Below are 14,468 nucleotides of genomic sequence, written 5' to 3' on the forward strand. Positions count from 1 at the left end.
CTTATGTTCTCATGTTTACTATTTCACTCATTTTTTTTTAATTCTTTTTCATTTTCCAATAGTTCTATTATTGGCACCTCTAGACAAATATATCTTACATACGTTTTGCTAAATAAAAAAATTATAAAGAATCAATTTTTTAGTCAATATTAATTAATTTTTTACTATAAAATTATTTTTTAAATTTTTTTGAGAATATTTATGGTTTAGAGTTTAGGATTTAAACTTTTAAATTTCTATTTTATTGGTTCAATGACTGATTTGATTTCAGAACCTTAATTTTAGGATGATCCAGATTTGACATTTTCATTTAGGAGTGTTCAAATTTAAATTGATTTAAATTAAATCGTTTATCCAATTCAATCCAAATAAAAAACCGAATAAAACTATTTTTCAGAGGAACAAACTTTTTTGTGAAGTTTAGTGAAGCAAGCACCTTGCCAGAGCCCATTGTAGCAGAAGCTAAGTTTTCGGGCTGCTTCGGCTGGGAATCTAAAAAATCCGAGTCAGACGGTTAGACTTGTGTCGACGAACCGGACTCGAATCTCAAGAGAAAAAATAATAATAATATATTACTATATTACCTGCTATAGTTAAACTTGAGATAAGTTTAATAATATAATAAGTGAGTCCAAAATCTACCGGTGCGGATTAATGCCGGCACTCTCCAATGAGTTTAGTTATGCTGAGACATCCTCATAGATCTTTTATAACTGAGATAATTATGTTACTAGTGTCATATATACTAGTAGCTTATATGTTTACTCTAGTAAGGTAAATATGTAACTACCCAACTTTCGGTATATTATGGTCATACAAAAAGCCAAATATCAACTTGTTTTCCTTAACTTTATCTATTATTTAATATATGAGCATGTTGCCTTGTTATTAGAGCGATACCGATTTAATGGATAATTTTTTTTGAAACAAAAATATTTAAAGGAATAAAATAAAACATACACAAACAAGAATATAAAGGAATATAAGAGACAGATAACGAATAGATAATGTACATCATATACAACTCATGTAGCGTTATACAAAAGAATTGGTCAGTATATGCCTTCATCAGTGACGATCGGATTTTCTATCGGTAAAGAATAAAAGTAATCGCGCTGTAAGTATAGCTTCTAAACCAACAGAAAATCCTTTCGTACAAACGTTTGGTTGTCACAAGTAACAAAACCCAATAAAATTGATAACCGAGTATTTAAACCTCGGGTCGTCTTCTCAAGGAATTGCAAGGAAGTATGACTTATTATTAGCTATGGAAAAGGTAGAATTTTGGGTTTTTAAAATAAGGAACAGGTAATTTAAATGACAAGAAAAATAAATTAATAATAATAAAATCTCTTGGCAAGGTATAAGAATTTGGAAGTCCTGTCCTAGTTATCCTTATCAGATGTGATGAGAATTGGGTTTTAATCCCACTTAGTTAAGACTTGCTAAGCAAAGGGAAGTCAAGTGAACTAATTAGTTTGATCCTCAGGTCCTAGTCAATTTCTATGGAAAGACTAGAGTTATTGGAGTACAAATTAATCAGCAACTCTCAATTTCAACCACTGCTTTATTTGACAACTCAAGCGTTACCAATTACTTAACCAAAGTCAAAAGGAAGAAAATATTTAAATTAAATTAAAAGTATCAATATAAATAAAGCAAAGCAATCTTAAATCTGAAATACCTCAATAATGTGTATTAAATAAGAAAATCATAACATGAATGTAGCATAAGTCAAGTTGAAAAGATAAATAATAATTAAAGTAATAAATAAAAATAGAAAAAAAAATTAAAGGAATATTAAACCTGTACTTGAAGAGAAGTAATCCTAAAATTAAGAGAAATCCTAATCCTAAATCCTAAGAGAGAGGAGAGAGCCTCTCTCTCTAAAAACTACATCTAAAAACCTAAAATTGTGAATTATGAGCTGATTATTATGAATGAATGGATTCCCCCACTTTATAGCCTCTAATCTGTGTTTTCTGGGCCGAAAACTAGGTCGAAAACAGCCCAGAAATCCTTGGAAAAGAAATCTGCCACGCTGATTTTCGTCACTGCGACGCGTCCGCGTGGAGCACGCGTTCACATCGCGTAGCGTCAGGTTAACTATGGCATATTATATATCAAATCGAAGCCCCGAACGTTAGCTTTCCAACGCAACTGAAACCGCATCGTTTGGACCTCTGTATCTCAAGTTATGACCGTTTTAGTGCGAGAGGGTCAGGCTGACAGCTTTGCAGTTCCTTCAACTTCTTGTATTCCTTCCACTTTTGCATGCTTCCTTTCCATCCTCCAAGCCATTCATGCCCTGTAATCTCTGAAAATACTTAACGCACATATCAAGGCATCGAATGGTAATAAGAGAAGATTAATAATTAGCAAATAAAGATCAAAGAAGCATGTTTTCAATTATAGCACAAAATCAGGAAGGAAAAAGTAAAACCATGTAAATAGTATGAATAAGTGGGTAAAGAGTTGATAAAAACTACTCAATTGAGAACAAGATAAACCATAAAATAGTGGTTTATCAACCTCTCCACACTTAAACAATAGCATGTCCTCATGCTAAGCTCAAGAGAAGCTATAAAGGAGTGAAGAGGAATGGTAAAATGTATGAAATGCAACCTATGAATGCAACTACATGCAGAATGATTTTTCCTACTTGGTTAAAAGTAAATAAATCTTTTAAGAACAAATATGAACTGGATTTCACTAATTCAACTCATAAAAATGAAGTACAAATAGACTTGTAAAAGAAAATAGCTCGTGAAAGCCGGGAACAAAGAATCGAGCATCGAATCCTCACTGGAAGTGTATGCACTCTAATCACTTAAGTGTTTTAGGTTCGATTCTCTCAATTCTCTACTAACCTTGCTTTCTAAGGCTTGCTCTTCATCTAACAATCAACATAAATTTGATGCACAGATACACATATCAAGAGGTCTTTTAAGGGTTGTAATGGGGTTAGGGTCAAGGTAGGATTGTATTTGGCCAAGTGGACTAAAATCTAAATCCTTAATTAACTTAAGCTTTTCACCTAACTTTAGACAATCCATGTAATCATAATACCACATCTAACTATCCATTAACCATATTTTCCACATATTCATGCATTCTAATTTCAAGTACAGTACATATGCATTGCTTTCACCACTTACTTTGGGACATTTTGTCCCCTTTTACTTATTTGCTTTTTTTTTCTTTTTCTCCTTTTTCATTTTTTTTCTTTATATATATTTTATTAGTATTATTATTATTTTTTTTCTTTTTTTTTTCTCAATACATATGATTAAATTATTGAATGCATGAACATGTCCTAAACATTTCTTTCACATTTTCAGAAAATTCTAACATACTCAATTCTCAAACTAAATGTTTCCAAACCCACTTTTCCCATACTTAAATCATAAGCACTCTCACTAGTCTAAGCTAACCAAGGATTCAAATTAAGGACATTATTGTTTTCCGCTTAGAGTTAGTGATGAGCTAAAGTAAAGAACAAAGAGGTAAAATAGGCTCAAAATTGGTTTGCAAGGGATTATGAAAGGTAAGGCCATATGGGTATGTAAGCTTAGTGAAACAAGGGCCTCAATCATATAAGTGCATGCATACATCAAACCATGGAAATATAGAATTAAGCAAGACAAAGATTACAATTTTAGAGAGAAAAACACACACCAAAAATAAAATATTGGTTGGTAAAATACAACCAATTCAAATAGGCTCAAAAATTTCACAGGTTTTGTGTGTTCGAACTCTAAACCATGTTCCAGTATAATATTTCTTCAAACAAGTGTAACATTAAATTTTATTCAAATTAGTGAAATGCTCTAAAAAAATTTTTTGAAAAAGAAAATATTACTTCAACCAAGTAGTAAAATATGCACAAAATCAAATAATCATGCAATCAAACATGCAAATGCAATAACTAACAAGGAAAATAAACCATTGGTGTTGAGATAGAAGAGTAACTAACCCATGGAGATCGGTATCGACCTCCCCACACTTAAAGATTGCACCGTCCTCGGTGCATGCTGAGATGTGCAGGTGGACGGGTTGTTCCAACTGATGCTTTTCTTCAAGGATTGTGCAGATTGACTTGTTTGTTTCCCCTTTTAGAAGTTTCTCCCTTTTTCCGTCTTCGGTGGCCAGCCTGAAAGAAGAGAAAAAGAAGAACAGTAACCCAGAAATAAAGATAAAATAAAATATGGTTGGGTTAATGCCAAATAATGAGGGTCTCAATTACATGGTAGCTACAACATGCAAGTGAGAAAACAGTAGAAGTACATGGCAAATCAAGAGTGCAAAAATTTGCAACAATAGGGAAGAGAGTGTGGGTAAGGAGAGATAATATAAATTCATGTCAATGTAAAAGTAATACATGTATAAAAGATTTGCATTGATTTAAATAATATTACCTAACCAGAATAAAACAAGTCACTAAGCACCCAAAATAATTCAAGAGAAGATGCAACAGTTAAATAAGAAAATCAACACCAAAGGAAAAATAATGAATTTAGAAAAGAAAAGAAAAATATGAACTAAATTAAATACAATAAATGAAATATGAAAATAAATTGAGTAAAATAGAATGAAGGTGAAAAGTAATGAGAAGTGAAAAAAATAAAGTAAGAAAGAAAGAAGAAAAGATAGAAGAAATTAGTATTAGAAAAGAAAAGACAAGATAATTGGCGCTGATCTGGATAAGTTGTGCGGCGCAGGCGACGCGAACGCGTGAGTGACGCGGTTGCGTGGTGCGCGATAAGGTCAGGTGACGCGGACGCGTGGGTCACGCGATCGCGTGGTCCGATTTGTGCAATTAGCGCGAGTGCAGCCTCGCGTTCGCGCAACTCTCTGTTCGAAACTCTTTTTGCCAAATTTTTGGGTGACGCGGTCGCATGGTTGACGCGATCGCGTGGATGACCAATTTTCAGAAAACGACGCAGCCGCGTGGGGAATGCGTTCGCGTGGGAGGGCTTGGGCATCCAGCATAAGTCCAGCCTCATTCCAGCCAACATACTGCTATACACCCGTTTTACGTCGATTTTTAGGGTCACGCGTTTGCGTGGGTGACGCGGATGCGTGGGAGGCATTTTTCCCACATGATGCGGTCGCGTGGATCAATTTGTGCCAAAGGCAAAAATCTCTTTTCTTCCTTGAGGCACATATGACGCGGACGCGTCGTCAACGCTGTCGCGTCGCGTGCAATTTTTTTTATGCATGAAAAATGCAAAATGCAAAATGCAATGCTGATATGGATGTTATGAATAATTACAGGTTCAATAAAATAGAATAAAACTTTAAAAACAAACAAAACGAAATAAAATTGATAACCGAGTATTTAAACCTCGGGTCGTCTTCTCAAGAAATTGCAGGGAAGTATGACTTATTATTAGCTATGGAAAAGGTAGAATTTTGGGTTTTTAAAATAAGGAACAGGTAATTTAAATGACAAGAAAAATAAATTAATAATAATAAAATCTCTTGGCAAGGTATAAGAATTTGGAAGTCCTGTCCTAATTATCCTTATCAGATGTGATGAGAATTGGGTTTTAATCCCACTTAGTTAACCCTTGCTAAGCAAAGGGAAGTCAAGTGGACTAATTAGTTTGATCCTCAGGTCCTAGTCAATTCCTATGGAAAGACTAGAGTTATTGGAGTACAAATTAATCAGCAACTCCCAATTTCAACCACTGCTTTATTTGAAAACTCAAGCGTTACCAATTACTTAACCAAAGCCAAAAGGAAGAAAATATCTAAATTAAATTAAAAGCATCAATATAAATAAAGCAAAGCAATCTTAAATCTAAAATACCTCAATAATGTGTATTAAATAAGAAAATCATAACATGAATGTAGCATAAGTCAAGTTGAAAAGATAAATAATAATTAAAGTAATAAATAAAAATGGAAAATAAATTAAAGGAATATTAAACCTGTACTTGAAGAGAAGTAATCCTAAAATTAAGAGAAATCCTAATCCTAAATCCTAAGAGAGAGAGGAGAGAGCCTCTCTCTCTAAAAACTACATCTAAAAACATAAAATTGTGAATTATGAGCTGATTATTATGAATGAATGGATTTCCCCACTTTATAACTTCTAATCTGTGTTTTCTGGGCCGAAAACTGGGTCGAAAACAGCCCAGAAATCGCTGGAGAAGAAATCTGCCACGCGTTCGCGTCGCCTAGCGTCAGGACAACTATGGCATATTATATATCAAATCGAAGCCCCGGACGTTAGCTTTCCAATGCAACTGAAACCGCATAGTTTGGACCTCTGTGGCTCAAGTTATGACTATTTTAGTGTGAGAGGCTCAGGCTGACAGCTTTGCAGTTCCTTCAACTTCTTGTATTCCTTCCACTTTTGCATGCTTCCTTTCCATCCTCCAAGCCATTCCTGCCCTGTAATCTCTGAAAATACTTAACGCACATATCAAGGCATCGAATGGTAATAAGAGAAGATTAATAATTAGCAAATATAATATCAAAGAAGCATGTTTTCAATCATAGCACAAAATCAGGAAGGAAAAAGTAAAACCATGTAAATAGTATGAATAAGTGAGTAAAGAGTTGATAAAAACCACTCAATTGAGTACAAGATAAACCATAAAATAGTGGTTTATCAATCAGCCTCTACATAGATAATATATACATATATAACATACGATACCCCAGAGCCTGGCCCATATAAAAAGCCGTTAAGTTGACTCCTAGGCTAGCCTAACAACACTAAAGCTTCTAACCTCTCTGGTGTACTAACGCAAGTGAGAATTTAACCAAAAGTCAATGTTAAGTTGGAGTACAATAAAAAAAATGCTTCTACAACTGTCTACCTGTCATCACACGTCACCGTTAGGCAAGTCACCATGGTGCTCACCCATCTGCTGATCGCTGTTTGAAGAGTGTATCTCCTTCTGCTCGAACTCCATCTCAGGGTCCTCCTCCTCCTCGTCATTAGGAACCATAACAATGTCCCCAAAACCACCAATAGCACTACAATCACTACTCACGAATCCATTAGCGAGCATAGGTCCGTTCGTATGGATAGGAACAACTCCATCATCATGAAGTATCGACTAATTTTCAGGCTGACCCTCTGGAATAATAGGCTCAGAAAGAAAGTCCTACTCAGGAGGAATCACTGGGACGTAGTCACCAACTAACTTTGGCTCCTCATGTACCACAAGCTTAGGTGCTGCCTGATACAATGGCTAGGCTGGAATCGGATGTCCAGGTGCATCGGGAAAAGGGTGGCTGGAGCGTCAGGATTTAACCATGATAACGGAAACTCGTAGGGAGCATCTGTGCCAAAAAGAGGGCTAGATAGTGGATGCTGAAAAGGGCGATCGTGTAGTAAATATGATAGACCGGATCCTCGTACACGTACGGCTCCTTAACCTTATAAAAGATGACTCCCGTCTCCATTTGAAGGGGGAAAAGGAAGGGGTAAGAATTGGGAGATTCTTAATAGAGTTAGACTAATTAGTCAAGTTAATTGCTTCCATCGCGTTTGTCAGACAGTAAAGTATCTTAAGAATATACTAATACAATAAACAAAGAAGGCAGAAAAAATAGGGATTACAAAACACAAACAAGAAATACAGAAAGCAGAATTCAAACACAAAAAATGTACAATAGAGAATGGTGCACACAGAAGAATGATGCATGTCTAGCCCTAGTGCAGGCAATGAGCTCATTTGTTGGTTACATACCCGTTCCCAATGTTACCTGGAGTCCTTTGACCAGGTAAGGCTTTCTAGTTTGCATACTTGCTGTAAGCCTCTTGTCTTACAGTGCGGCACTCTCTAGCCAACGTATGTGTTTATATCCTCTGTAAGAAACCTCTATCTTACAGGTGCGGCATTCTAGCCGTGTATGATTTGATATTCTCTGTAAGCGACCCTAGGTCTTTAGCTTACAGGTGCAGCCCTTTGTGGCTATGTATCACTTAAAAGTGATCTCAATAGTCGCACCACCATCTTTCTGGTTGCCTCCTTACAGCAGATTATCACATAATCATTCTTAGTATCATAATTAGTTTCAGAATCTTGATCGTTGTCTCTTTCCTTTTTATTTTCTCTTTTTAATATTTACTTTATTGTTCTTTGTACACTTTTTTAACTAACTTTTATTAACTTCTTAAAGTTCCCTTTTCTCTTTCATCTCTACCTCTTTAATATGTTCTTACTACTCGTTAGATGTTCTATGAAGAAAAATATGAGATTCTGAGCTTAATATTGTCTTTCTAAGGGTTTTAAGAAATTTTGCCATTTTACTATTATTTTTTTATTATTATTAATAAAATAATAATATTTAATATTTTATTTTTAAAATATATTTAATAATATTTTATTCATAAATTTTTGAAAATTGTATTTTGACCTCCCAACTTTTTAATATTTATACTTTGATCTTCTTAACTTTTAATATTTATACTTTAACCCTCAAATTTTTTATTAATTAACATTTTACCCCAAAAATTTTTAATATTTATACTTTGATCACACAATAATCAAAACATTAGGGTTTTCTTGTTCTTCAAGAAACTCAAAGTATTATTCATCTTCATGTTCTTTAAAAATTCATTAAATTTTCACTTGATCTTTAACTAGTTTTTCAATCTTTTCGGTAACCAATTTTTCTCATATTTCAATTCCAATTTCCAGCCACTTTTTCACATAATTTTCAGCATGATTTTAACTCAAATTCATCACCAAAACTGGGCTGAAGTTTCGGTTTTCTAGTAGCCACAATAACCGAAAATTTAAAGTTACTTTTCATCAAATTTTCATCAAATTTTCAACAAGATTCAAGCGCATAAACACTCAAAATCAAGCACAAACCAACCATCACCCAATCACACAATAAGAACACAATTAATCAAGATAAATTTTGCCAAACCTACCTCTTTTTAATGCCGGCTGCACTTCTAAGTTTCCTAGTTCACTTTTCCTCCTAGATTTCAATAAAAAATAACTTTAAATCTCAAAAATCCCAACTAAATGAACCTTAATCAGCTTGTTAGGAAGGGTTGCCTCACCTTAAACTTGCTAAAAATGGATGTTCTTTGACCCACAAGTCAACGTAAGCAAGAGATCTAGGAAAGAACATAAAAAAAAAAACCACAAGTTTCAAGCGTGGTTTGTCATGGCCGAACCAAAGAGGGAGAAAGAGCAGCCACCTAACCTGAATTTGATCCAAAAAATGTCACATGGTTTTGAAGAGGAAAAAGAGAAGACCACTTTAATCGATTTAAACTTTTGATCAGAGTTTTGGTTATGAAGAAATCAAGTTTTGAAGATCAAGTGTTCATGGAATTTCTCTCTTTTTCTTTCTTCTTGTTTCGGCCTTGGAGGAGAAGAATGAGAAGCTGCTAGGTGTCCCTTGGTGAGTGGAGAAACTGTGGCTAAAGTTGATTGGGTGGTAAAAAAGTTTGTCACAAATATCTCAAGTGGATAATTACTAAAGCTAGATGTATTAGGATACAAGTAATAACACATCTAGAGATTAACATTTGAGCTACTAGTATAGATGACATTATAACATGATAAGCATGAGAATAGAAAGTATATGATGAAGCATTAGCATTGCTAAAGTCATCAGAAAGTACTGGCATTAACCTGCACCAGTAGACTGTGAGTCCGGTTATTATATTACTAAACTTATCTTCTGTTTTAATTGAAGCAGATCAAATAATAATATAATAATGCTTAAGCAGCTCAAATAATAATATAATAATATTATATTATTATTTTTTTCTCTCGCGATTCGAGTTCTGCTCACTAAACCGAGACTAATTAGGAATCAGAATTTCAAAACTCCTAGCCGAAGCGGCTTAAAAACTAGGTATTTCGTGACTGAGTCGTCAAGTTTAATATAATATATCTAACTTTGGTAATTATCTCCCAAATGATATTTTATATTTTAGTAACTTGATGACTCACCTTAGTACTCCACACAGTCTCCCACTCCCAACCACCTCCACCTTTATTTCTTCATCCTTTTCTTCGAGATTAAGAGAGAAAAAGTGAGAGAATTTCAAGTGCACACCTATATTTTCTTCAAGCTTCAAGCTAGGCCTTCTTCCAAACTTAAACCCCTCTCAAAAATCTAAACTAATTAAAGTGTTCTTCTTGATATTTTATCTTCTCTTCATGTTTTTGCTTCTTGAAGTTTTAGCCATGAAGTGAACATGAAAAAATTTGATGTTCTTGATGTTCTTGCTTAGAAAATCATATCTAGAAGGCTTGAGGAGCAAGAAACCATTAATTTCAGCTTGAAAAAGGTGAGAAAATTGTTCTTGATTTGTTGATGAAGGTTCGGCCTTCATAGTTTTCTTGGACTAAAAGTTAACTTTGATTGAAAACTAAATAAGAAAGTGAGTTTACATGTTCCAAGAAGAGAACAGATTTTAAGCTTACAAAAGAGGTAATATTTGACTAAATTAATTATGAAAAAAAGTGTGTATTTGATGTGTGTTTGTTGAATTGATATTTGGTAATGTGAAATAAGTGTTTAAATGATTGTTTGGTGATGTTGTTATGATTTTCAAAAGCTTAGAAATTGAAAATTCTTTAGATGTACCATGGCTAATTTGTTTGGTGCTTTTGAAGGACTTAATTTCTAAGATTTTTTTATGTGTTTTTTATGTGAATTTGAAGGTTAAAACATGGAATCAAGAATTCTTAAAAGAGATTAAAGAAAAGCTTAAGAAGGTGTTAAAAATTAAAGAAAGATTCATGAAAAAAAGTGGATGAACTTTTTTATTTTCATGGAGGAAGGGTAAAAAGGTAATTTATTAATAAGGATACAATGGTCTTTTGGTATAAGATTAAGGTTAAAATAATAATTTGGAGGTATAAAGATATTTTGGTCATTTAATGAGTGGTTGCTACTTTTTGCGTGACTACTAATAGTGATAACCCCACTATCGAATACTAAGACAAATGAGTCAAAACAAGGGCGGTGAGGCATGGCCAAAGAGGTGGCAAAGTTCTTGTTGGTGAGTCTCCCTTTGATTGAGGAACGCATTTGGAATGAAGTGATTGATCATTTCATTACTAGGCTGTCCGCCTCCTTTTCGTCCTCTACAAGACTAGCCTACGATCTTCCCAATGACCTTGAATTTCTTATCCGTAAAGCAATAAACCCAATTAAAAAGGCAATGGAAATCAAGTAAAGTAGAAAAGTCATCAGGCTAAGAGCCTATTCTTGCAACAGGCATGACATAATTGCAAAATGAGTGTCTTCCTTACCTCACATCCTAGTCTGCTCATGGTCATGGAAACCTCGTCTTTTTGGCATAACTGCCTCTAGCAGCCCCTTCTCTAAGACCTTGGTCAATTATTTCCTTTTACTCATATTCGTGTCTATGTATTTGTTCCTATCATACATTTTCGTATGATAGGTTTATCATTGTTGGCTATGAAGTCTGCATAAAAGTTGCCTTGGCAAAGACCGTGAACAGGGATCACTGTGAGTTGTTTGATCTGTACAGTCTTAAAACATAACTCTTCACGGGTGATCCTCAATCTCAAAATTTGTAATCAGACTTAGAGCTTCTGCAAAATCAGTTTCAAGAATATCATCTTTTATTTCATAACCTTCAATAGCATTAATCGTCTTTCTATTGCCCAAAGTTTAATAGCTAAACAAAAACTTTTGACATGTGTCTACAAAAACAAAATAACCATCCGCCTTGGTCATCTTTTGCAATCCCTCCAATCCCCAGGCTTCCCTTTGTTTTGCACACCTTTTAATATATTTATTTATTATTTTTTTAGTTTTATAGAAACTATTTTATTTAAATTGTAAAAAAAATGATAAATAAATGTATTGATGTATCTACAGTTGATTTTGTGTCTCTAGAATTTATACTTATTCTCCAGATTATTGATTTTGTTCTTGTACTATTGTCATGTAAGATATTTCGTTAATTATTTAACTTTGACCTCACGGTGGGACTATATTGAAATTAAATAAAACTTTTTTAAATTTAAATAGGACACTTTAAATTTTAAAAACTAAAATACGCCAAATATAGGGGACTAATTTAAAACTTTACCTTTAAAAAAATATTTTAAACAGTTATAAAAAATTTTAATTATCCGCATTGCAAGATGTAATGAATATAATAAAAAATATTTTAAATTTTATAAAAATACTTACAAATAATTATAAAAAAATTAGATGTTACTCTGCAGTAATTTATGCGAAAATTATAAATGGTGCACATAAAAAAATAGACAAAAATGTAATCAGATTGAAATTAAGACATTCATCTAATATTCTTGTCCAAACAATTTATTCTTTTAATTTACCTAAATAGAACGTGAGCCAACTATTTTCTTGAGTGAGTCAATGCGGAGTGTGTTCGAAGTTTATATAGGCATACAATACACTCATGAACAACTTTTCAATATTGATTCTTGAATGGATCCACCAACGCTTGATATCATTGACTCTTCTTCCATTGCTCAGTGATTTTCTGAAGATTAGTCTCAGAACCACCACCAACACCTATGGCCTTCCTTGCGGCCATTTTCACTTGCTCAGCTTTGGTAATCAAAGACTCATTGCTCATCAACTCTTTAATGGCGTCTCCAATTTCCTCCCCTCTCACCAACCTTTCCCCTTCCCAACCCCAATCCTTCTTCCAAATACCAAACCCTCCATTTGACACCACAAATTCTGCATTTATCTTTTGATCTCCTAACAAAGGCCATCCCAATATGGGAACACCATAAAATGCCGCTTCCATAACTGAGTTCCAACCACAATGACTAAAAAACCCTCCAACAGCACTATGATCAAGAATCTGCCTTTGGTCAAGCCATTCTTTAACCACCAACCCCTTATTGTCCTTTGTAATCTTCTCTACAAGCTCAATTCCTAATACCCCTTCTAACCCTTTCTCTTCATCTTCCTTATCAACCTTGTTACCCTTCACAACCCACAGAAACCTGAATCCACTTCTCACCAACCCATCTCCAATCTCTCTAATTTGGTTACTTTTCAAAGCTATTCTGCTTCCAAAGCAAACATAAATAACAGAACCATTAGGCTGTTTATCAAGCCACTTCAATGACTCTCCCCTTTCGCCTAAACCCTCAAACTCATAGCAGGGAACAAAGGGTCCAAGAGCGTGAACCGGTGGCATGTCTTTCACCACTTCCCCAGCGTTAAGAGCCTTAAGAGTCTTCGACTCCACCTCTTCAAACGTGTTGAGGAAGACACCATGTAGTTTTGTGACCTTAGGACTGTCTTCCAAGAAAATTTTGCGGTAGATACCGTCCCTGTCAAGAAGCTGCGGAGGGAGCGATGATTTAGACACAGATGAAAAACCCGGAATATCAATACCATCGCCGTCAGAAATGGATTCAGCTGCTTTGGGGAAGTAGGAATAGAAACAGAACATGGAAGCAGAGGAAGTGAACAAGATATAGTGAGGAACGCCAATGGCGGTTGCAACTGGAAGAACGGGTGAGATCAGTGTCATGTCATAGACGAATGAGGACAAAGGTGGAGAGAGGGAGGACAAGAGAGGATGGAGAAGGTGGCAGGAGCGGCGAATGGCGTCGAATTGGAGGAAGAAAGGGTCTGCATTTGCAGTGTGAGAAGAAGAAGGGAGAAGGTGAAGGTTGAGTTGGTTGACCTGTGGGAAAGCAGAGAAGAACTTTGAGAGAAGGTTTGATTCAGCGTTAGAAACGGTTGGTTTTGGGGTTATGAGTGTGACGTAGCAGTGGTGGTGGCAGAGCATTGCTGCAAGCCTTAGAAACGGGGTTAGATGCCCCATGCCTGCGCTTGGCAAGAGAGCCACATGAGCAACACAAGGAGAAGAAGACATGGCTACTAAGGTCTTTCCTTGTTTTGAACTTTTGTTGGATCGAATGTAGAGGGAAAATGTTGCAGATAGAGAAATGTTTGGGGTCTATCTGATATATATAATTCTTATGTGAAAAAGGTATTATTTATAGCTAAAACATTGAATTCGTTTACAATGAGCGAGAATCTCTATTTTAGAGGAATACTATTCTAAAATAACATATGAGCAATGATATAACAAAGGACAGCAGTTGACATCTATTTGTTTGTTCTGTGAAAAATCCAACCAAATGGGCAAATTATCCAACACTGTTATAAACTTATAATATTATTTAAGGCGGATGTCATTTGGATTTGGTATACAACATGTGCATTACCAAACCAAATCATTCATAATTTGTCAATTCGGCAACCAATCCAATGCCTATAAAAAGCCTCCAAGTAAGAAAGAAATGGATCGTCAACAAAAATGAAATCAACCAAGTGTCATTCCTTCAAATAAATTATATTAAGTATATTATTATTAAAAATTTGTTATAAAATCTTAATTATAATGAGATATAGAGAATATTAATAAAATTTTTTTATTCTCTATTTTATTTATCTATTTTTTTATGTATTTATTTTACAACACGTTATCAGTA

General features: G+C 34.5%; 1 protein-coding gene across 1 annotated transcript; it reads right to left on the reverse strand.

The window, feature by feature from the left end:
* Positions 1 to 12,242: 12,242 nt before the first annotated feature.
* Positions 12,243 to 14,100, reverse strand: LOC107643597 (UDP-glycosyltransferase 708G1). Its single transcript, XM_016347287.3, has one exon. It carries the CDS (start codon positions 13,844 to 13,846, stop codon positions 12,455 to 12,457), a length of 1,392 nt encoding a protein of 463 aa, XP_016202773.2. The 5' UTR covers positions 13,847 to 14,100; the 3' UTR covers positions 12,243 to 12,454.
* Between the last annotated feature and the right edge of the window lie 368 nt (positions 14,101 to 14,468).

This window comes from Arachis ipaensis, chromosome B5 (genome assembly GCF_059453495.1).
Source record: "Arachis ipaensis isolate K30076 ecotype BB chromosome B5, ASM5945349v1, whole genome shotgun sequence".
NCBI lineage: Eukaryota > Viridiplantae > Streptophyta > Magnoliopsida > Fabales > Fabaceae > Arachis > Arachis ipaensis.

Excerpts from the sequence above, each read along its gene's own strand:
- LOC107643597 (XM_016347287.3), bottom strand. The coding sequence starts at position 13,846 with ATGTCTTCTTCTCCTTGTGTTGCTCATGTGGCTCTCTTGCCAAGCGCA.